A 22,011-nucleotide genomic window follows, 5' to 3' on the forward strand; every position below is an offset into this window, starting at 1 on the left:
TACTATTGTCCAGCGAGTGTTAGGAAGTCTCTCTAGACTAGACCTGCCGTGTGGCGGCGCTCGGTCTGCAATCACTGATAGTGGCGACACGCGGGTCCGACGTACACTAACGGACCGCGGCCGATTTAAAGGCTACCACCTAGCAAGTGTGGTGTCTGGCGGTGACACCACACATCTGTCCTTTGAACGTAATATTGTTTTGGAGAGCAGACCAACGCTTGTGAGCTTTGTCCAAAAAACTCGGTGAAGGGCAGGGAGACTTGAGAATGAAAACAAAGGCGAAACGAATTCCTCCGAGTGGGTGACGCAGCAGTTCGCGTCCGTCCTTGCGTTCGGGCAGCGTGCCAGTGGAACGCGCTCTCATTATGGCCTCTGTCGTAAGCGGTGAGTGGCGGAGGGTACTTTGTGTGAGATTCCTGCGGCCTCAGGAGGTAACGCTGGTGGGACGGTGGGATTGGTGAGTGAGGGGGGTTAGGGGGGACTGTGGACTGTCCACGGCGGCCTGGACGCAGGCGAGGCGCCGTGTTGTCCAGCCGGAGAAAGTGTTTTGGAGCCGTGGTGGGGCCGGCAGCAGTTTTGCGCTGCTAGTGCGGTATATATAAGGCGGGCCGAGACCGCTATGGGCATAGTGCGCTCTTCGCCGCGGCTTCTCCTGCTTCCACGCAACATACCCTCTCACACATCTCGACATGAAGCTCTTGGTAAGTACTGAAGAAGCGTAGAAAACAATCGCGGTGCTTTAAAAAATAAATAATAACAATAATAATAAAAAGTTCGTATCGTCTCATCTCCGGACAGGGCAGTGTAATCTTTCGTTCTTGCAACTACAATCTTTCCAGAATGAGATTTTCACTCTGCAGCGGAGTTTGCGATGATATGAAACTTCCTGGCAGATTAAAACTGTGTGCCGGACCGAGTCTCGAACTCGGTCCCGAGTTCGAGTCTCGGTCGGGCACACAGTTTTAATCTGCCAGGAAGTTTCATATCATCGCAAACTCCGTTGCAGAGTGAAAATCTCATTCTGGAAACATCCCCCAGGCTGTGGCTAAGCCATGTCTCCGCAGTATCCTTTCTTTCAGGACTGCTAGTTCTGCAAGGTTCTCAGGAGAGCTTCTGTAAAGTTTGGAGGGCAGGAGACGAGGTACTGGCAGAAGTAAAGGTGTGAGGCCGGGGCGTGAGTCGTGCTTGGGTAGCTCAGTTGGTAGAGCACTTGCCCGCGAAAGTATTAGGTCCCCAGTTCGAGTCTCGTTCCGGCACACAGTTTTAATCTGCCAGGAAGTTTCAACTACAATCTTGGTAGGAGCACCGATGTAGAGCAATCATTTCTCCCATCAGCGAAATAGTGAAGCTGGAATCCGGCATTTACCACCGTTTGCTTGATGGTAGGACTGATTCCTTGTTAATGGTGCTCTGGACGCAGAGAACGAAAGATGAAACAAAAGAAATAAAAAGTAAAGGCAGTGCCTGGTTACAAAACAAATAGATAGCTGCCCGTCCTTCAAAATAATGGGCAAGATTTCGGAGAATGTCAATATATCCCGCACATCATTAAAAAGCACTGGGGAAGATCTCTATCTGGAAGGCCTTTATGTGTTTGTCGTACTCTGGTGCTACGAGAGAGGCTCTTGTTTCGCTGGAGACGTCGTGTAAATGTACACGGAGCAGCATCCGAACGCTTGCATTCAGTACGGTAGCTCTTGTGCGGAACATGTGCTGCCGGTTCCAGCTCATGGTTTTAACAGGTTACGATGTATTTTATGGGTATACATTCTCATTTAACTCATCCTTTCCTACTACAGCGTGTCGGCCGGTTAGCTATCGATTTCACTTCTCTTAGTTTTCTCCCTCTTTTTTGATTTTCGTATCAGTATCAGCAGGACTTGGAAGGGCAGTTGAACGAAATGGACAATGTGTTGAAACGAGGATATAAGATGAACATCAGCAGGAGGAGATACCGAAAGAATTAGATTAGGAAACGTGCTACTTGACGTAGTACATGAATTTTGTTATTAGGGCAGCAAAAGTAACTGATGGTGGCCGAAGTAGAGAGGATATAAAATGCAGAAGGCAAGGGCAAGGAGAGCGTTTCTGAGGCAGAGAAAATTCTAAGATCGGATATAGATTTAAGTGATAGGATTTTTTTTGTGAAAATATTTGAATGGATTGTAGTCATGTATGGAAGTGAAACGTAGATTTTAAACAATTTAGACAAGAAGAGAGTTAAAGCTTTTGAAATGTGGTGCTATAGAAGAATGCTGAAGATTAGATTGGTAGACCAAATAACTAATGGGGAGGTACTGAATAGAATGGGTGGGGAAGAGAAATTTGTGGTTTAACATGACTAGAAACACGGATCGGTTGATAGCGCACATTCTGGGACATCAGCAAATCAACAATTTAGTACTGGAGGGAATTGGGGGAGGGGAGGGGATAAACATCGTAGAGGGAGACCAAAAGATGAAAACAATAACCATATTCAGAAGGATGGACAAGTCCCGAACACTCAGGGAGTAGTGTAACTGCCCAGAAAACTTTAACATCATGGACAAAAACAGATGAATCATTGGCTTCAACGGGCAGTATAATTTTGAATAGAATTATTTTGAGGACAATGCTGTCCCGTTTCAACACACTAAAAACAAGGATTTAGAAAAAAACAGCGATCTACTTTGGACATCTCCCAAGTACTGCAGTGACCTTTGTATAACGGCATAACTGAACCAACGAACGCTATTATAATGCATATTTACCTGCCGTCTTCAAGTCGCGAGATGAGACTCTATGAAGAACTGAAGGAAGGATCTTTAGCGTCAAATACGTATCTGTTACTAACTGCAGCATGCGTTTGTGTGTCGCAGACTCTGTAGCCAAAGAAAAAGTTATGTATCTGGCGCAGGAATCCTTCCTTTGGCTTGATACAGTCTGAATCTATGACTTGAAGATGGCCACTTGACCGAAACTTGTGGCCTGCGAAAAAATACAAGCTGCCAAATTATGTCAAATTTCGGTGGCTCCAGGACCCCGTTCTCTAAAAACCGCGAAGCTGTACAGTACTGTTTACAGAAAATATCTCAGTGTCGCATGAGGCAACGGCCTTGCCGCAGTGGATACACCGGTTCCCGTCAGATCACCAAAGTTAAGCGCTGTTGGGCGTGGCCGGCCGCCATGCGCTGTTGCCATTTTTCGGGGTGTACTCAGCCTCGTGATGCCAATTGAGGAGCTACTCGACCGAATAGTAGCGGCTCCGGTCAAAGAAAATCATCATAACAACCGGGAGAACCGTGTGTTGACCACATGCCCCTTGTACCCACATCCCCAGCTGAGGATGACACGGCGGTCGGACGGTCCCGATGGGCCACTTGTGGCCTGAAGACGGAGTGTGTCGAGTTCCCATGGTATGGCTGTGTTGCATGTTTACCGTTTGGACACGGGACTTACGGGACTTGTGTCAACGTGGAGCACCATAACACACGTATTCAATACGACTGGTGTTGTATTGAAGCTAGCATTAATTGTTATTTGTACCTCGAGCATGTAGATGGTCATGTTTTTAAGGCTTTCCCCTGACTAAAGTAACTGTGATGGTTCACCTAGACAGTACACATAACACTAACTTCGATGTGATTGGGTCTGTATAACGTTCACGGAAATGGGACAGTATTGAACACGCGCTCGAGTAGTAAATAATTTGTACTCCACTTAAATACACTGACTGAAAAAAGTCACAACCCCAAAAAATAGCTGACGTAGTATAATGAAATTTTGGGAATATATTTAAGTGATTAACATTGCAAGATCACAGATTAATGTAGGCGAGAGATAAGCCATTGGAAATGTGAAATGACGTTACGTTAATAACGGGTGCAATCGCCAGAGTGTAGAATGCAAGCATGTACACGTGGATGGTGCTGAAGTTGTCCTCCGATTATGTCCCATATCTGCTCGATTGGAGGCTAAGGCGAGATGTCGGCACACTGTAGAGCATATTGGGTTACAACAGCGGTATATGGGCGAGCGTTATCCTGTCGGAAATTGCTGCCCATGAATGACAGCACAACAGTTCGAACCACCAGGCTGACGTATAATTCTGCAGTCAGGTTGGGTGGAATACCCAAGAGAGTGCTCCTGCTGTCACTCGAAACTGCACACCACACCATAACTCCAGTGTGTCTAGCACGCAGACGGATTGGTTAGAGGCCCTTCTTCTAACCAACACTCGGCCATCACTGGCACCGAGGTAGAACCAGCTTTCATCAAGAAAGACAACCGACCTCACATTACCCTCCAATGGGCTCTCGCTTGACACCAATGAAGTCACAAATGGCGCTGGTTTGGGGTCAGTGGAATCCATGCTACAAGACATGTGTCTCAAAGCTACCCTTGAAGTAACCGATTTCTAATAGTTCGTTGTGCCACTGCGATGCCACCTGCTCCTCAGACTGCTGCTGCAGATGCAGTGCAGACACGATGGTCTTCCCTCTCAGTAGTGCCACGTGCCCTATGGAGCCCAATCTTCTTGCGACCGGACATTCCCGTCACCGCCGCTGCTAGCAATCGTGCACTGTGGCCACTTTCCTGTCAAGTATTTGTACAATATCGCGGTGGGAACAACCATCTTCTTGTAGACCTACTACACGCCCTCGTTCGAACACAGTGAGATGCTGACAATGGCGTCTTTGTCGCTTTAAAGACATTCTTGACCACCATCAACTCACCACGTCCAGTCTGAAAGGTAAAACAACGCCCACTGCAGTTATAGCGTGTATTTAAAGCAAGCGTTATCTGCTTCCTTACAGCAGCGCTGCTAGTGTCTCTTTGGCTTCTTATTCTTTCTTGGCTCTACAGTTCGTGATGAGCCTTGGCCTCTTCTACAATTTCCTTCCATCTCTCTCGCTCCTTTGCCAATACTCTCCAGTTTCTTTAGCCCATCTTCGTAAGATCTTCGATTACTCCATCTTCCCATCTGGCTCTTGGTCGGCTACGTCCTCTCTGCCCTCCTGGCTTTCCTTGTAATATTCCTTTTACTAAAATGTAAACTTTCACGGCCGGAAATATCATGTCCATTATAATTATCCGGGCTGTTATGCCGTGGTCGGTTGATGAATTCTGAGGTGATTCCCAACGTTTCGTCTCCGACTGCGGGAGACATCTTCAAAGGGGTCCGTGGCTTGATGGAAGGTCCAACACACACACTGGCTCGCTACTGACCTGAGTCAGTAGCGAGCCAGTGTGTGTGTTGGACCTTCCATCAAGCCACGGACCCCCTTGAAGATGTCTCCCGCAGTCGGAGACGAAACGTTGGGAATCACCTCAGAATTCATCAACCGACCACGGCATAACAGCCCGGATAATTATAATGGACATAATATTCCTTTTGGCACTTCTGTATCATTCATGCGAGCCACATGTCCCGCTCACCTCAGTCTGGATGATTTCACTATCCTTCTGATGGGTTGGTCTTTGTATATGATATACAACTCATGGTTGTATCTCCTCCCCCATCTTCCTCTTTCACAGATTGGGCCGATAAATCGTCTAAGTACCTTTCTTTCAAATGCATCCAGTGTTTCAATATCTTTAGTTGTTAATGTCCAGGCTTCACAGGAATATGTAAGCACTGGACGTATAAGTGATTTACACATAGTTAATTTAGTGCTACGAGTCAGGAGCCTTGAGGATAGAAGTCTTGTTAGGGCAAAATAGGCTCTGTTGGCCGGTATTAATCTCTGCCTAATTTCAAAGCAGCTATCATTTAGATGTGTAACTGTCGAGACCAGATACTTGAAATGTTCAACTCTCTCAAACGTATAATTGCCCATTGTTATTACATTTGGCATATTTTCTCTATGTGCTTTTCCAGCTGCCATATATTTTGTTTTGTGTTCATTAATAATTAACCCCCTGTTCCTACTAGCCTGTTCGAGAGCTATAAATGTCTCTTCCATTCCTTTTCGGGTTCTTGCTATTATGTCATCTACGTAGGCCAGTATCTGCACTTATTTATAGAAGATGGTTCCCCTATTCAGAAGGTTTGCGTTTCTCATCACCTTCTCCAGGGCGGCATTAAAGAGAAGGCATGTCAACGCATCCCCTTGTCGCACTCAGTTTGTAATACTCAATGTGTTGGACATCATTCCTCCTATTCTTACACTACCTTGTGTTTCGCTCATTGTCATTCTCACCAGCCTTACCAACTTTCTAGAGATTCCCAGTTCATCTAGAGCTTGATATAACTGCTCTCTATTTATGCTATCATGAGCCGCTGAAATCTATAAAGAAGTGATGCGTGCCAACTCCGTATTCGTTTGTTTTTTCCAGGATTTGTCTTAAAGTGATTATTTGAGATATGGTTGACCTCCAAGGAAGGAATCCGCATTGGTACGGCCCTGTCTCCCTCTGTAAGATCGGGAGTATTCTGTCGAATAGTATATTAGAGAGTATTTTATATCCCAAATTAAGCAGTGTGATCCCTCTGTAATTGCCACACTCCATCTTATCTCCTTTCTTATATGTGGGACATATGCGTCTCTTTGGCTACTGGCGCGAAATTTGAATAGACATCATCTTTCAGACGTAGAAATTCGCCCACCAACTTTCGTTTGTGTCGCACAACTCCTTCTTGGTGATGCAATTTTTTTTCGACAGTGTACGTAGTTTAAAAAAATAAAAAAATTCTTTAGCAAGTGTATGAAAGCTGCAGAGCACCGTCATCCGAAATGTTCAGAACCAACGCTCCGACCATACTTGTGGCCATTTTCTTCAGTGTGCCTAAAACTGCCGTTTACTCCTGTTCGCTATTCGGGGACGTCATTGGACAGTCCAGCGTCAGCATGCCTTTGGAGATGTGCCACTGAAAAGCAACTGCTTTGCTTCAAGCCAGCACGCAAGGGAACTTGAAGGGCTATCATACTAAAGGTTCTAAACGCCGGTTTTCCATAAATTGTGTTTTCTGCTTCGTTAGGTGGTATGTGAAAAGGGATTTTACACACTAAATGGGCTATCCGCAATGATGTAGGTGCTGCAAAGGCCGGTAAATGGCATGAGAGGTAACTCCTATGACTTGGTCAAGATAAATGGGAAAAGTTCAAAATGTTTCATAGAAGTTGGCTATTGTTTTGTAGCGTGTCTCTTGTGAGTTTTCATTGGTGGTGGTGCCTACAAGTCAATATAACACAAATATTTAGTTTCTGGCAACAGTTTTTTGGCTTGCGACTGCGACTTGCTTTATTTTAAAAAAATGAGTAAAAGTGAGGAAGACTGTTAAACGCTGAGAATGAAGTGGGACATATCAAGGCCACAATTATCACAGTATCTGCACATAGAAATATATCAGCAGAGACTGTGATGATTGTGGTCTTGATATATTGGTGGTACGTTCTCGTATTACATTTCGCGGAATCTGACTGACGTATCGAGATATAATCATCGGTTGGTACGTACGTAGGGACATCATAAATTATGTCCCGCCACTGCGCAACAACAGCGTCGCATTGTCAGAAGACAGGACGTGTTCCATGTTTCCTGCGGAGACGGTTGTACTGTGGTACGGATAACGGGTGCGTCACAGCATCACATAGTGAAATGCCTCCAAAGCTGAAGTACGCGAGAGGGAGAGATAATTTTAGACAAAACTTATGGAACAAGAGGCGTCGGAAATTAAACAAAGTCATTGTTATCCAGCACGACAATGCAACATCACATACGGCGAGCACAACACAAGCTTTGCTTCAATGTGTTCGATAGGAAGCTTGGAAGCATCCACTATATTTTCTACCACAAGATTTCCATCTTTTCGGCAAGCGGAAAGAATGTCTGGGGGAGGGGGGAGGAGGGGGGGGAAGGGGAGGGGAAGGAGATTTTCCGAAAATGAGGCCGTTGAGAGAGTGGTTCTCAAATGTTTCTGTGACCGAGCAACCGATATCTGTTGTCGAGAAATTGAACGGTAGCAGCTGCAGAGACATGGTGGCTATGTTGAAAAACAGTGTCATGCACCTACGCCACTTTGAAGTGTGGTACAGTATTCAATAAAAGTTCCTTCACTTGCGGTAGTAATGTGTAACTTACGTTAAGTCCCCTAATACCTGATCTGGATACGTTTGCTATATACTTATCTTCATTAAGGAGTGTTTTGGAGATTCCTGGAGCGAGAGAGAGAGAGAGAGAGACAGAACAATAGTGTTTGTGTGTGTGTGTGTGTGTGTGTGTGTGTGTGTGTGTGTGTGTGTGTCTGTGTGTGAAAGAGAGGGACAAAGAGAGAGAGAGAGAGAGAGAGAGAGAGAGACACAGCATATACAGACAGTGGTAGAACTGTGGGTTGGTAAGCGTACGATTTTAAATGGCATTACGTCTTCATTCTGGTCCGACAGGTCGACGAAGGGGCATTAATACGACCAAGGCATCCAGCGAGGGAACGCGAGACGGGTTCTGTTCGGCTAATGAGCTCATCACGGAAGCCACACAGCCTAAGTAGCTCAACCGGTTCGGACAGATCCTCCACTCGAATAGCGTCAATTGGGTAGCTTCTCGGCTTAATCAAAAGCGCAAGCATTCATAAAGCTACCGTTTACGTGTCGGTAGGGTCTGTATCCCCACTCTACTGGTGGGGGGGGGGGGGCACGTCTTGCCCAATAATCACCGCATCACTTATGAATTGCTTCCCACACAGTGTATCGTTCATTGGAATAAATAGATGGAAGTCGGAAGGTGCGACATCCGGGCTGTAGGCTGGATGAAGAAGAACAGTCCATGGAAGTTTTGTGAGCTCCCTTTGGGTGCGCAGACTTGTCTGACGCCACGGACTGTCGCGGAGGAGGAGGTGTTTGCTTACATTCTTGTGGCGACGAACACACTGAGGCCAACGGCCTTGGCGCAGTGATAAGACCGGTTCCCGGCAGGTCACCGAAGTTAAGCGCTGTCGGGCTGGGCTAGCACTTGGATGGGTGACCATCCGGTCTGCCGAGGAGGAGGAGGAGGAGGAGGAGGAGGAGGAGGTTAGTGTTTAACGTCCCGTCGACAACGAGGTCATTAGAGACGGAGCGCAAGCTCGGGTGAGGGAAGGATGGGAAAGGAAATCGGCCGTGCCCTTTCAAAGGAACCATCCCGGCATTTGCCTGAAGCGATCGGTCTGCCGAGCGCTGTTGGCAAGCGGGGTGCACTCAGCCCTTGTGAGACAAACTGAGGAGCTACTTGACTGAGAAGTAACGGCTCCGGTCTCGGAAACTGACATACGGCCGGGAGTGCGGTGTGCTGACCACATGCCCCCCCATATCCGCTGTCAGTGACGCCTATGGGCGGAGGATGACGCGGCGGCCGATCGGTACCGTTGGGCCTTCATGACCTGTTCGGGAGGAGTTTGGTATTTTTGGAACACACTGAAGTCATTTCTTAAATTTCCTGACGGTAGCACAGTATGTTTCGGAGCTGTTCGATGCACTGTGAGGGAGCACATCAAGCAGAATAACCCTTTCAGAATCCCGAATGACCGTCGCCAGTACTTCACCTGCTGAAGGTGCGCCATGAAATTTTTCATCGAAGGAGAGGTTGGGTGGCTCCGCTCCACGGATTTCCGTGTTGTTTCCTGTTCGAGGTAATGAACCCAAGTTCCATCGCCTCTCATGATGTCCAGTGAAAAATTGTCACCATCAGTTTCGTAACGCGCAAACAATTCCTTCGTCGCTTTTTACAGTTTTCTATTAGGCGGCGAGGCATACACCTCTGAGCACCCCCAAGTAGTGGGCGAATGTGTCACTAACAGAGACGCCCAGTTGAGCAGCGAGGTCAGCTCGAATGAGAGTGTCACAGCTGTGTGCGGCCGACAGGCATTCGGGAGAACGGACAGATATTCGCCATCTTGTTGGGATGGTGACAGATGCCAGACTCAGCGTTTTGCCAACCGAAATTGGCAGAGAAAAAAATGTGTTACAGTACTTACTGAACGTCTCTCGTAGCTTGGTGATTAACCAAAGGCAGCGTTACACGGCCGTTACTTCTCATGATGTACGCTGGGTGAACCAGAAATCCATCAACAAAATTTCGGAAGTCGTTCTGCATTCTTTGGTATCAAGCACATGTGATCAGCGCAGGTTCTTTAGAGGCCAATTACATTTCGTTTGATTTCTTACCCTCCTTTGTCTTTGTACTTGCACTGCACTGAACGTACCAGCAAAACAGTGCAAATGTCGACGGTAGGTGTGGCGTGAGGTCTGGCGATCTGGGAGGCCCAAAGGAATGAGCAAGATGTTATTGTCCACCTCTTCCAAGCCATCGTTGTCGGATGGCGTTTCATGTTCGGCTACGATGCCAGGATTTTATGACTCCCAAAATTCGTACATTATTTGCGGTTTAGTGTACTCGATAGATGAAACGTCGACTCGTTCGAAGAGAAGAGTCGTTCGGAAAATGTGTCCCAGAGAAATGCAAAAGTAGTACCTTTTGTTACGGTCTCCCGGACACAGCTGCTGCATAGACTGCGACCTGTAACGCTTCATATGTAGCTATCGTTCCAGAACACGCCACACACTTGTTTGAGAAAGCTGATGTTCCTGGCCCGCCCACCTTGTGGACTTTTCAGAGGCTCTGTGTGAACGGATCTCTGATACGCTATACATTTTCATGAAATGTGCGTGGCTGACCGGTACTCTTCCGTTTGCATATGCAAGAATATTGTATGCCGATTGTAAATCTGCTTGCACAGTGGTGTCCACTTGCAGGATCGACTGGAAATGGACGCTGCACTTGAACACTGGACCTACTTCGTGTACGTTTCACCATACAAAGTGACTTGTCTTGAGGTGTACAGTTAAGTGACAAATGTCATGCGATAGCGAATGCAGAGCTGGATATGGCTATAGCAACGTGTACACAAAGTACAAAAGAGCAGTTCATTGTTGGAGCTGTGATTCGTACTCGGGTGATTCATGTCAAGAGGTTTGTGGTCGGACGATGGAAATTAACGGGCTTTGAACGTGAAATGGCGATTTTAGCTAAACACATAGGACATTCCGTTTCAAAAATAGTTAGTGAATTCAATATTCCGAGACCCACAGTGTCAAGAGTGTGCCGAGATACCAGATTTCACGCAGTACCTCTCACAACGGACAACGCAGTAGCTGACGGTCTTCACTTAACAACCGAGAGCAGCGTCGTCTGCGTAGAGTTGTGTCCGCGCTAATAGGCCAGTACCACAGGTTGAAGTAACCGCAGAAATCGTTGTGGGACGTACGACTAACGCATCGGTTAGGACATTGATGCGAAATTTGGCGTTAAAATGTAAATGTCTTGTGTCTAAGGCCTCCCGTCGGGTAGACCGTTCGCCGGTCGGTGCAAGTCTTTCGATATGGCGCCACTTCGGCGACCTGCACGTCAATGGGCGGAGAAAATCCTGGAATCGAATCCAGGCCCATAGGATTAACAGTCCGTCGCGCTGACCACTCAGCTACTGGGGGGGCGGACAATTAGGCCTTAAGGGGCTATGGTAGGAGACATGCGACGCGAGTGCCTTCTCTAAAAGCATGACATCACCTGCATCGTCTCCCCTGGGCCCGTGACCATTTAAGTTGGACGCTAGACGACTGGGAAACCGTACCCTTGCCAGCTGGTAGGAGCTGGTGCTAGGGTTCGAGTGTGCCCCAGACACCACTAAGCTATGGTCCCAAGTTGTCAACAAAGATGGTGTGCTCGCTGGTGGTGACGCCATAATGGTCTCGGTCCTCTGGTCCAACTGAACCGATCACTGACTGGAAATGGTTATGTTCGACTACTCGGAGACCATTTGCAGCCATTCATGGAACTTGTTTCTATGGATGACAATGCACCATGCCACCAGGCCACAGCAGTCCGCGATTGGTTCAAAATGGTTCAAATGGCTCTAAGCACTATGGGACTTCCTCTGGGGTCATCAGTCCCCTAGACTTAGAACTACATAAACCTCACTAACCTAAGGACATCACACATATTCATGCCCGACGTAGGATTCGGACCTTCGACCGTAGCAACCGCGTGGTACCGGACTGAAGCGCCTAGAACCGCTCGGCCACAGCGGCCGATTGGTTTCAAGAACATTCTGAACAATTCGAGCGAATTATTTGGCTTCCCGTGGAACATTTATGGTACAGAATCGAGAGATCGGTCCGTGCACAAAATCTTACACTGTCAACACTTTCGCAGTTATGGGCGGTTATGAAGGCAACGTGGATAAATATTTCAGCAGAGGAAATAACGGGCGACTAGTTGAGTGTATTCGAGGTCGTGATGGTGCGCTACGCCGGGAAAAATGGGGGCCGAGACAATATTTGGACGTATCTCATGAGTGTAGTCGCCATGTAGGCACAAACAGAGTTCTTTCTTTTTGAGTTATCCGATACTGCCGCCAGATAACGTTAATGTAGATGAAGTATATAGAGGGTCTATACAACGGCGATATACTTGAGGACAATATTATGGAAATGGAAGAGGATGTAGATGAAGATGAAATGGGAGATACGATACTGCGTGAAGAGTTTGACAGAGCACTGAAAGACCTGAGTCGAAACAAGGCCCCGGGAGTAGACAACAATCCATTGGATCTACTGGTGGCCTTGGGAGAGCCAGTCCTGACAAAACTTTACCATCTGATGAGCAAGATGTATGAGAGAGGCGAAATACCCTCAGAACTCAAGAAGAATATAATAATTCCAAGCCCAAAGAAAGCAGGTGTTGACAGATGTGAAAATTACCGAACTATCTGTTTAATAGGTCACGGCTGCAATATACTAATGCGAATTCTTTACAGACGAATGAAAAAAATGGTAGAAGCCGACCTCAGGGAAGATCAGTTTGGACTCCGTAGAAATGTTGGAACACGTGACTCAGTACTGACCCTACAACTTATCTTAAAAAATAGATTAAAGAAAGGCAAACTTACGTTTCTAGCATTTGTAGACTTAGAGAAAGCTTTTGACAATGTGGACTGGAATACTCTCTTTCAAATTTTAAAGTGGCAGGGGTAAAATACTGGGAGCGAAAGGCTATTTACAATTTGTACAGAAACCAGATGGCAGTTATAAGAGTCGAGGGACATGAAAGGGAAGCAGCGGTTGGGAAGGGAGTGAGACAGGGTTGTAGCCTATCCCCGATGTTATTCAATCTGGTTCAAAATGGTTCAAATGGCTCTGAGCACTATGGGACTTAACATCTATGGTCATCAGTCCCCTAGAACTTAGAACTACTTAAACCTAACTAACCTAAGGACAGCACACAACACCCAGCAGAGAAAATCCCTGACCCCGCCGGGAATCGAACCCGGGAACCCGGGCGTGGGAAGCCAGAACGCTACCGCACGACCACGAGATGCGGGCTATTTAATCAGTATTTTGAGCAAGCAGTAAAGGAAACAAAAGAAAAATTCGGAGTAGGTATTAAAATCAATGGAGAAGAAATAAAAACCATTTAGTATTGGAGGGCAGCGTGGAGGGTAAAAATCGTAGAGGGAGACCAAAAGATGAATACACTAAGTGTATTCAGAAGGATGTAGGTTGCACTAAGTACTGGGAGATGAAGAAGCTTGCACAGGATAGGGTAGCATGGAGAGCTGCATCAAACCAGTCTCAGGACTGAAGACCACAACAACAACAACAGATGAAGCGCCTACTTGCTCGTCATTCCACCTGTTCAAGTTACTGGTCAGTAGAAGTACAGAAAGCATTTACACCGTGACCTTCCTCTGACGACACGTGGACCTGGAGGACGCTCTGAGTAGGAAAGCGACCTCACAGCTGCCGTTGCGTCATCGCACACGTGGGCGGCCAGGTTCATCCGTCCTGTTCCGTAACAGCGCGGCCTCTGCTGCTGGTGCTGGATGAAATGCGGCGGTGACGCAACACCTTTCCCGATGTGAGTCAGGTTCGAGGCCGGACGCTCGGTGGAGAAAGCAAGGACGCGCCGGGGCCTTGATGCCTCGCCAGCGGAAGAAAACGAGGAAAGGCGGCCCGGCGCGCTTTCCCACCTGCTGGACAGCGTCCACACCGCCTCGGCGCTGCACTGCATTCGATATGAAGCCACGAAAAAATGGCTCTGGGCACTATGGGACTTAACATCTGAGGTCGTCAGTCCCCAAGACTTAGAACTACTTAAACCTAACTAACCTAAGGACATCACATACATCCATGTCCGAGGCAGGAATCGACCCTGCGACCGTAGTGGTCGCGCGGTTCCCAGTTGAAGCAACTAGAATCGCTCGGCCACACCGGCCGGCTTATGACGCAACGATCGTGTGTAGTGTCTACGGCAAATTGCAAGCTCACTGACAGTATCCGACCATTGCTAGGCTATCGGTGAACATATGGTCCGTCCCTGGTCCAACCCTACGCGGTGACATCATGTGGTGAGCCTATTGATGACTTGGTCGTTCTTGGCCATGGCGATTTATCGCAGCAAACCCACCCTAGTAAGTATCTTCATCTACATCTACATCTACATCTACATACATACTCCGCAATCCACCATACGGTGCGTGGCGGAGGGTACCTCGTACCACAACTAGCATCTTCTCTCCCTGTTCCACTCCCAAACAGGAGGGAAAAATGACTGCCTATATGCCTCTGTTCGAGCCCTAATCTCTCTTATCTTATCTTTGTGGTCTTTCCGCGAAATATAAGTTGGCGGCAGTAAAATTGTACTGCAGTCAGCCTCAAATGCTCGTTCTCTAAATTTCCTCAGTAGCGATTCACGATAAGAACGCCTCCTTTCCTCTAGAGGCTCCCACCCGAGTTCCTGAAGCATTTCCGTAACACTCGCGTGATGATCGAACCTACCAGTAACAAATCTAGCAGCCCGCCACTGAATTGCTTCTATGTTCTCCCTCAATCCGACCTGATAGGGATCCCAAACGCTCGAGTAGTACTCCAGAATAGGTCGTATTAGTGTTTTATAGGCGGTCTCCTTTACAGATGAACAACATCTTCCCAAAATTCTACCAACGAACCGAAGACGACTATCCGCCTTCCCCACAACTGCATTACATGCTTGTCCCACTTCATATCGCTCTGCAATGTTACGCCCAAATATTTAATCGAAGTGACTGTGTCAAGCGCTACACTGCTAATGGAGTATTCAAACATTACGGGATTCTTTTTCCTATTCGTCTGCATTAATTTACATTTATCTATATTTAGAGTTAGCTGCCATTCTTTACACCAATCACAAATCCTGTCCATGTCATCTTGTATCCTCCTACAGTCACTCAACGACGATACCTTCCCATACACCACGGCATCAACAGCCGCACATTGCTATCCACCCTATCCAATAGATGATTTATGTAGATAGAAAACAACAGCGGACCTACCACACTTCTCTGGGGCACTCCAGATGATACCCTCACCTCCGCTCACCATCGAGGACAACGTACTGGGTTCTATTACTTAAGAAGTTTTCGAGCCACTCACATATTTGGGGAGCAATCCCAAATGCTCGTACCTTTTAGTTAGGAGTCTGTAGTGGGGCACCGAGTCAAACGCTTTCCGGAAGTCAAGGAATATGGCATCCGTCTGATACCCTTCATCCATGATTCGCAAGGTATCATGTGAAAAAAGGTCTATCCACTGGAGAGGTGCGCTTCCTCTAGGGCTTCAGCCGTCGACTTTTCCGTCTATCATTGTTCTTGCCTTGCCTCTTGCCCTCCGCAAATGTTTGCGAAGGGTCGACAGGTATATGCTCACCTATTGTCACGATTTTGGAGAACGAGAAACCTCTAAAAAACAAAAAAAGAACAATGTCGGTTCCTCAAAGAGACCGAAACACAACTCGCTCTGTTCCACTGTGAGGTCCGCAGCGCTGTAGATATCGACCCTCAGGTTGTCGCCGTGTTCAGAACACATTTGACACAGTCCCGCACTCCTGGTGAGTGAAAACAGTATATGAACTTACTGAGCGTCGAATCAGGTTTGCGAATTTTGAATACACTGTGGGAGTGAAAAGCGATCAAAGTGTTACAAATATTTACTATCAAAAACAGTCTTGGTCACAATTTATTTATTACAGTGACCTGTATCGACCACTATTGTGGTGATCTTCAAACCAATGAGTAACAACCTCCTTCTCGTGGTACATTTATACCAGATGGAGTTTCCTACTCATTGGTCTGAAGATGACCACAGTAGTGGTCGAAACCTGTCACCGTAATAAATAAATTGTGATCAAGACCGTTTTTGATAGTAAATATTTGCGACTGCTTCCAATAAGTAGCTGTCTTTTACAACTTCTTTTGTAATGCTACTAGTATGTATTGTATGTGAGTGTAGTGTAGCGTAATAGTTTTCTTGTACGATGATGATGACAAAAGAAGGGAGAGGGTGAAACCAGGTGCTGGCACATAGCCTACTTGTGTCGAATAGCACAAAGGGCGCCGTCAAGGTTAACGTTCCTAACCAACAGACGGATCACCATCAACTGTCACATTCTCTCACTTCATGAGACATTGCAGAGAGGTTTGGTATTTAAATCAAGATGCTGGTGCCAAGTCTGCTGATCATGAGCTTTATGCCACGACCTCTTCTCCCCTTGTCAACTAATAGCTGGCAGTGAAACGTTTTTCGACCACCAGCATGTCAAATTAATTCCATATTTTTAGATTTCTGGAAGGCTTTCGACACGGTTCCTCACAAGCGTCGTCTAACCAAACTGCGTGCGCATGGAATATCGCCTCAGTTGTGCGACTAGATTCGTGATTTCCTGTCACAAAAGTCACAGTTCGGAGTAATAGACGGAAATTCATTTAGTAAAACAGAAGTAATATCCAGCGTTCACCAAGGTAGTGTTATGGCATGCATAATGCATGCCAACACCATAATGCCTAGCCCATACCGATGATGTTCATGAACATTCTGTAGTCATTAGACTAACTGGTGGCCAAAATCACATACCACAGTGTTGTGGGTTCGTCTGAAAACATCACTCTAGGCCACTGCTGCTGACCCCAGCCAACAGGCTACCTACACCAACGAACATTTGGTCAATGATGGTGTGGTTAAACCGGAATGCATGTACCTCTTGTAGCAGTTGCAAGATTTACAGCCATCTGCATAGGAATGAGATGTCTGTTCCTGTTCGCCACGAGGGCTGCTTATCGATCCTCTGGCGGTGTAGTGGTCTGTCTGTGACCACCAAAATGCCTTTGCATAGCATTTCCACCTTCACTGTCCGCCCTACTAGCTGAACGGTCCATTGGATTGCCATGCATGGAGGCTCAGGTTCGATTTCCCCTGGGGTGGGAGATTTTCTCTCCTTAGGGGCTGGATTTTGTGCTGTCCTCATCATCATTTCATCCTCATTGTCGGCCCGTAATTCTCCCAATGTGGCGTTGCACTCAATATGACCTGCACTTGGCGGCCGAACTTCCCTCCTCGGAATTCCCGGCCACTGACACCATATGATTATTTCCATTTTCCACATTCAGTGGCATTTTTTAAATGCGAGACGACACTTTCGGACACAGTCATTACTGTGGCCACAGAGGTGACACTCACTGCCTCTGAGTCGTCCAGCTACTCATCTGCAATAGACAACAACCTTCATCAAACACTGTACTGCGTGAACTGTCGAATGTGTACCCTGCGTTTGTGCACAAGCTTCACTACATTTCCTTTTACTATTGATCGGAAGTTCTCTAGCAATTGTTAGTTGTTATGTAGCAATTAGTAGTTTTCCTCAGCAAGTGTCAGTTGTTCCTTAGCAGTTGTCAAGCAATATAGTTTGCTTCTGGAACAGAAACATTTGACGATACAGCCAATATAAAGGTAAGGGGCTTACAATGGTGAAGCCAGCTTCATCAATCTCTGATGGTTGTGAATGAGCACCGAGCTTTCGTAACGCAGTGACCTTCCTCACAGGTGGTGGTGCTGGCGCTGGCAGGCGCAGTGCTGTGTGAGGAGCAGCAGCAGCAACAGGTGGCGAGCAAGAGGCACGACAAGCGCGGCCTCTTCGGGCTGGGAGACTTCGGCGCCCTGGAGTACGGAACACTGGGCGGCTATGGAGTGGGTTCAGCACTGGCCGGTGTTGCGGCACCAGCTGGCGCTGTCGCTGCCGCTGGTCCTGCCCTTCCAGGTCCTCTTCCAGCAGCTGTGCTCGAGCCCGGCGTCTCTGTGCACACCACCATCACCAAGCAGGTACCTCACAACATGCTACATTATCCACGCCATGATGTACTCTGGCAGCACACCGCTCCAGTTTGTTCTTCCTCCTTTCTTCCTAGGCTAAAGCGCATTTTCGTCATTATGTTCTACCTTGAGTTCATCTTTTCCTTGGGTAACCTATATTCCTTATAGTAGCTACTGATTTATGTCATACGATTTTCGCAATCTCCTGTTCATCAATCACGTCTAAGTGTCTGTCTTATTCACGCATTCTTTTATGCACACACACTCATTAACCGAGTCCAGTTTCTTTTCTAATGCTTTCACTTCTGTATCTCTAAGTGTCTTCCTTGCAATCCTCCACAGAGCTTTCAATTCCCAGCTTTCCAAAAACTTCTAGTTACTGATGTTTCAGAAATGGCCTCAACTGTGTATATCATAACTGGTCTAATTATTTTTCTAGATGTTTTCTTTCAAGTTGCAGTATTTAAACACCATGCCACTTTGTTTGGTTTTGCTGCTTGTTCTCTAACCTCTTTTTCGACATTTCTACTGTTCGATAATATGCATCAACACATTTAAATGTCACGAGCTGTTGAACAATTTTCTGTCTATTTCCAGTTGTATCCAATTGCTTTCATGGATACAGTTGTGCATTTGCTTTCTGAGTGGTTACAGTATCTGTTAACACCAAACCTGTACTTAAAAACTAAGACTGTTCCCCCTTTTTGAGTGGTTATGGCGCCCGTTAACACCAATACTGTAGTGAAAAAGTAAGGCTGCTCCCATAACTTCATCCACATACTGTTAACTGCTCACGATTTTCTATGCATCTATCATAATTCAACAAATGTGGTTATTTCAGAGCTTTAATAACATTTAAGGCTCTTTCAGAAATATATTGTTTTTGTTTGTATGAGTACAATGTATGCCTTTCGTAATGGAATTGTAAATTAATGTGGCTGCAGCATGTCAAGCCTTGGTGTAGTTCTACTACTGCACTGCTCTTGTTGGTTCTGACATGCCAACGGATGAGCTAGTTTACTTGCAAGCGATAGATCCAAGGTTCATAAAGCAAACAATACCTGGGACAGCAATGTGATGATCAGATGCCCCTCCATACAGCATCCAAGGTGCTGTTGTCAGTAGGTGATATACAATCCTGGAAATTGAAATAAGAACACCGTGAATTCATTGTCCCAGGAAGGGGAAACTTTATTGACACATTCCTGGGGTCAGATACATCACATGATCACACTGACAGAACCACAGGCACATAGACACAGGCAACAGAGCATGCACAATGTCGGCACTAGTACAGTGTATATCCACCTTTCGCAGCAATGCAGGCTGCTATCTCCCATGGAGACGATCGTAGAGATGCTGGATGTAGTCCTGTGGAACGGCTTGCCATGCCATTTCCACCTGGCGCCTCAGTTGGACCAGCGTTCGTGCTGGACGTGCAGACCGCGTGAGACGACGCTTCATCCAGTCCCAAACATGCTCAATGAGGGACAGATCCGGAGATCTTGCTGGCCAGGGTAGTTGACTTACACCTTCTAGAGCACGTTGGGTGGCACGGGATACATGCGGACGTGCATTCTTCTGTTGGAACAGCAAGTTCCCTTGCCGGTCTAGGAATGGTAGAACGATGGGTTCGATGACGGTTTGGATGTACCGTGCACTATTCAGTGTCCCCTCGACGATCACCAGTGGTGTACGGCCAGTGTAGGAGATCGCTCCCCACACCATGATGCCGGGTGTTGGCCCTGTGTGCCTCGGTCGTATGCAGTCCTGATTGTGGCGCTCACCTGCACGGCGCCAAACACGCATACGACCATCATTGGCACCAAGGCAGAAGCGACTCTCATCGCTGAAGACGACACGTCTCCATTCGTCCTTCCAGTCACGCCTGTCGCGACACCACTGGAGGCGGGCTGCACGATGTTGGGGCGTGAGCGGAAGACGGCCTAACGGTGTGCGGGACCGTAGCCCAGCTTCATGGAGACGGTTGCGAATGGTCCTCGCCGATACCCCAGGAGCAACAGTGTCCCTAATTTGCTGGGAAGTGGCGGTGCGGTCCCCTACGGCACTGCGTAGGATCCTACGGTCTTGGCGTGCATCCGTGCGTCGCTGCGGTCCGGTCCCAGGTCGACGGGCACGTGCACCTTCCGCCGACCACTGGCGACAACATCGATGTACTGTGGAGACCTCACGCCCCACGTGTTGAGCAATTCGGCGGTACGTCCACCCGGCCTCTCGCATGCCCACTATAATCCCTCGCTCAAAGTCCGTCAACTGCACATACGGTTCACGTCCACGCTGTCGCGGCATGCTACCAGTGTTAAAGACTGCGATGGAGCTCCGTATGCCACGGCAAACTGGCTGACACTGACGGCGGCGGTGCACAAATGCTGCGCAGCTAGCGCCATTCGACGGCCAACACCGCGGGTCCTGGTGTGTCCGCTGTGCCGTGCGTGTGATCATTGCTTGTACAGCCCTCTCGCAGTGCCTGGAGCAAGTATGGTGGGTCTGACACACCGGTGTCAATGTGTTCTTTTTTCCATTTCCAGGAGTGTAGAAGGCGGGCAATAGTGCATCATCTTCGGGAATTAGGTAGTTAATTTAATTTGTTCAAGTATATATCCCCTACACATTAATTAGTAAGTATACTGAGTATAGCTGCTGAGACAAACCGCGTTGTGTGGATGAAACACTCTCCACCATATGCTGTCCTACTGGGGTATCAGACTAGCAATGCATCCAGAGGAGACCTCATTTAGCAAAAAACTTCAGAGGGAGTTCCTGGTAGGCAATGCCTAGGAGTCAGGGCATGCAGTGTTTCTTCATGCCAGTAGGTTAATTCATCGCATTAGTACGCTTCACTTTTGAGACACCCGTGATGCATCATACTCTAAGTTTCTGACTTTTCACTCCTAAAGCACGTAGAGCAATTTTCTTAATGCATGGACTGTGAAAAATGAAAAGTTATAGAGACACAAGATTGTAGATATGTATCTGGTGCATTCATTTAGCACCCCAAGCAACTACCACCAATCCTGTAAGTCCTCGTAAGCAGATGAACTGACACGGTGATGCTGAAGAGGGGTTGACGAGTTGACGATGTGTGTTTCTTTTTGTGGCACAGGTCCCAGTTCCCGTACCAGCACCGTACCCCGTAACCGTGGAGAGGCACGTGCCCGTGGCTGTCCCAGCACCGTATGCTGTACCAGTCCCCAAGCCGTACGCCGTCGCCGTACCCAAGCCGTACCCAGTCGCTGTGGACCGGCCAGTCCCTGTACACGTGGACAGGCCGTACCCAGTGCCGGTACCTCAGCCTGTAGCGGTAAGTACCCTCCCTCACAGGTACTCGTCAGTCCTCCGACTGGGTAGATGAGGAATGAAGTCTACAGAAGATGGGACAATTAATGAGCTGTCATTTCACCCACGTACGAGTTGTATGGCCGCTGGCAGGTGGAGTAGAGGGAAAAAACTGTAGTAGTGGAAGATGAAAAAGAGTTATCAAGTATAATAGATGTAGTAGACATACAGTTGTGAATAGGACATAATTGAAGATTGTTGGAAAATGATACCTACCACTCGCCTTAAATTCTGCCTTATCATTTCACAACTGCATGACTACTAGACCTTGCTTCTTTGATAACTCCTTTTCATCCTCTACCCTCTACTCTTCCTGCCAGCACCTATACACCTATTACGTGTATGACTTGACAGCTCACTAAAATGTCCCACCTTCTGATACCACATAGGTTTTCTGTGAACTTCGTTCCTCGTCTTCTCTTGCTATTGTATCATATCGTTCCTCACTTCAACTGCTCCTTCCCCTACCACTGGTACTATTCCTTGGATGTTTTCAGATGTATGTCACCAGCCAGTTCCTCCT

General features: G+C 47.4%; 1 protein-coding gene across 1 annotated transcript in view; it reads left to right on the forward strand.

Moving 5' to 3' along the window:
• Positions 1–608: 608 nt before the first annotated feature.
• The window catches only part of LOC126210364 (tetra-peptide repeat homeobox protein 1-like), a 28,519-nt gene continuing 7,116 nt past the window's right edge, over positions 609–22,011 (forward strand). The window contains exons 1-3 of the mRNA XM_049939580.1: positions 609–701; positions 17,865–18,140; positions 21,256–21,453. Coding sequence (XP_049795537.1) covers positions 690–701; positions 17,865–18,140; positions 21,256–21,453 — 486 coding nt within the window. The 5' untranslated portion in view covers positions 609–689. The remainder of the gene's footprint in view (positions 702–17,864; positions 18,141–21,255; positions 21,454–22,011) is intronic.

Source organism: Schistocerca nitens, chromosome 10, assembly GCF_023898315.1.
Source record: "Schistocerca nitens isolate TAMUIC-IGC-003100 chromosome 10, iqSchNite1.1, whole genome shotgun sequence".
Classification (NCBI taxonomy): domain Eukaryota; kingdom Metazoa; phylum Arthropoda; class Insecta; order Orthoptera; family Acrididae; genus Schistocerca; species Schistocerca nitens.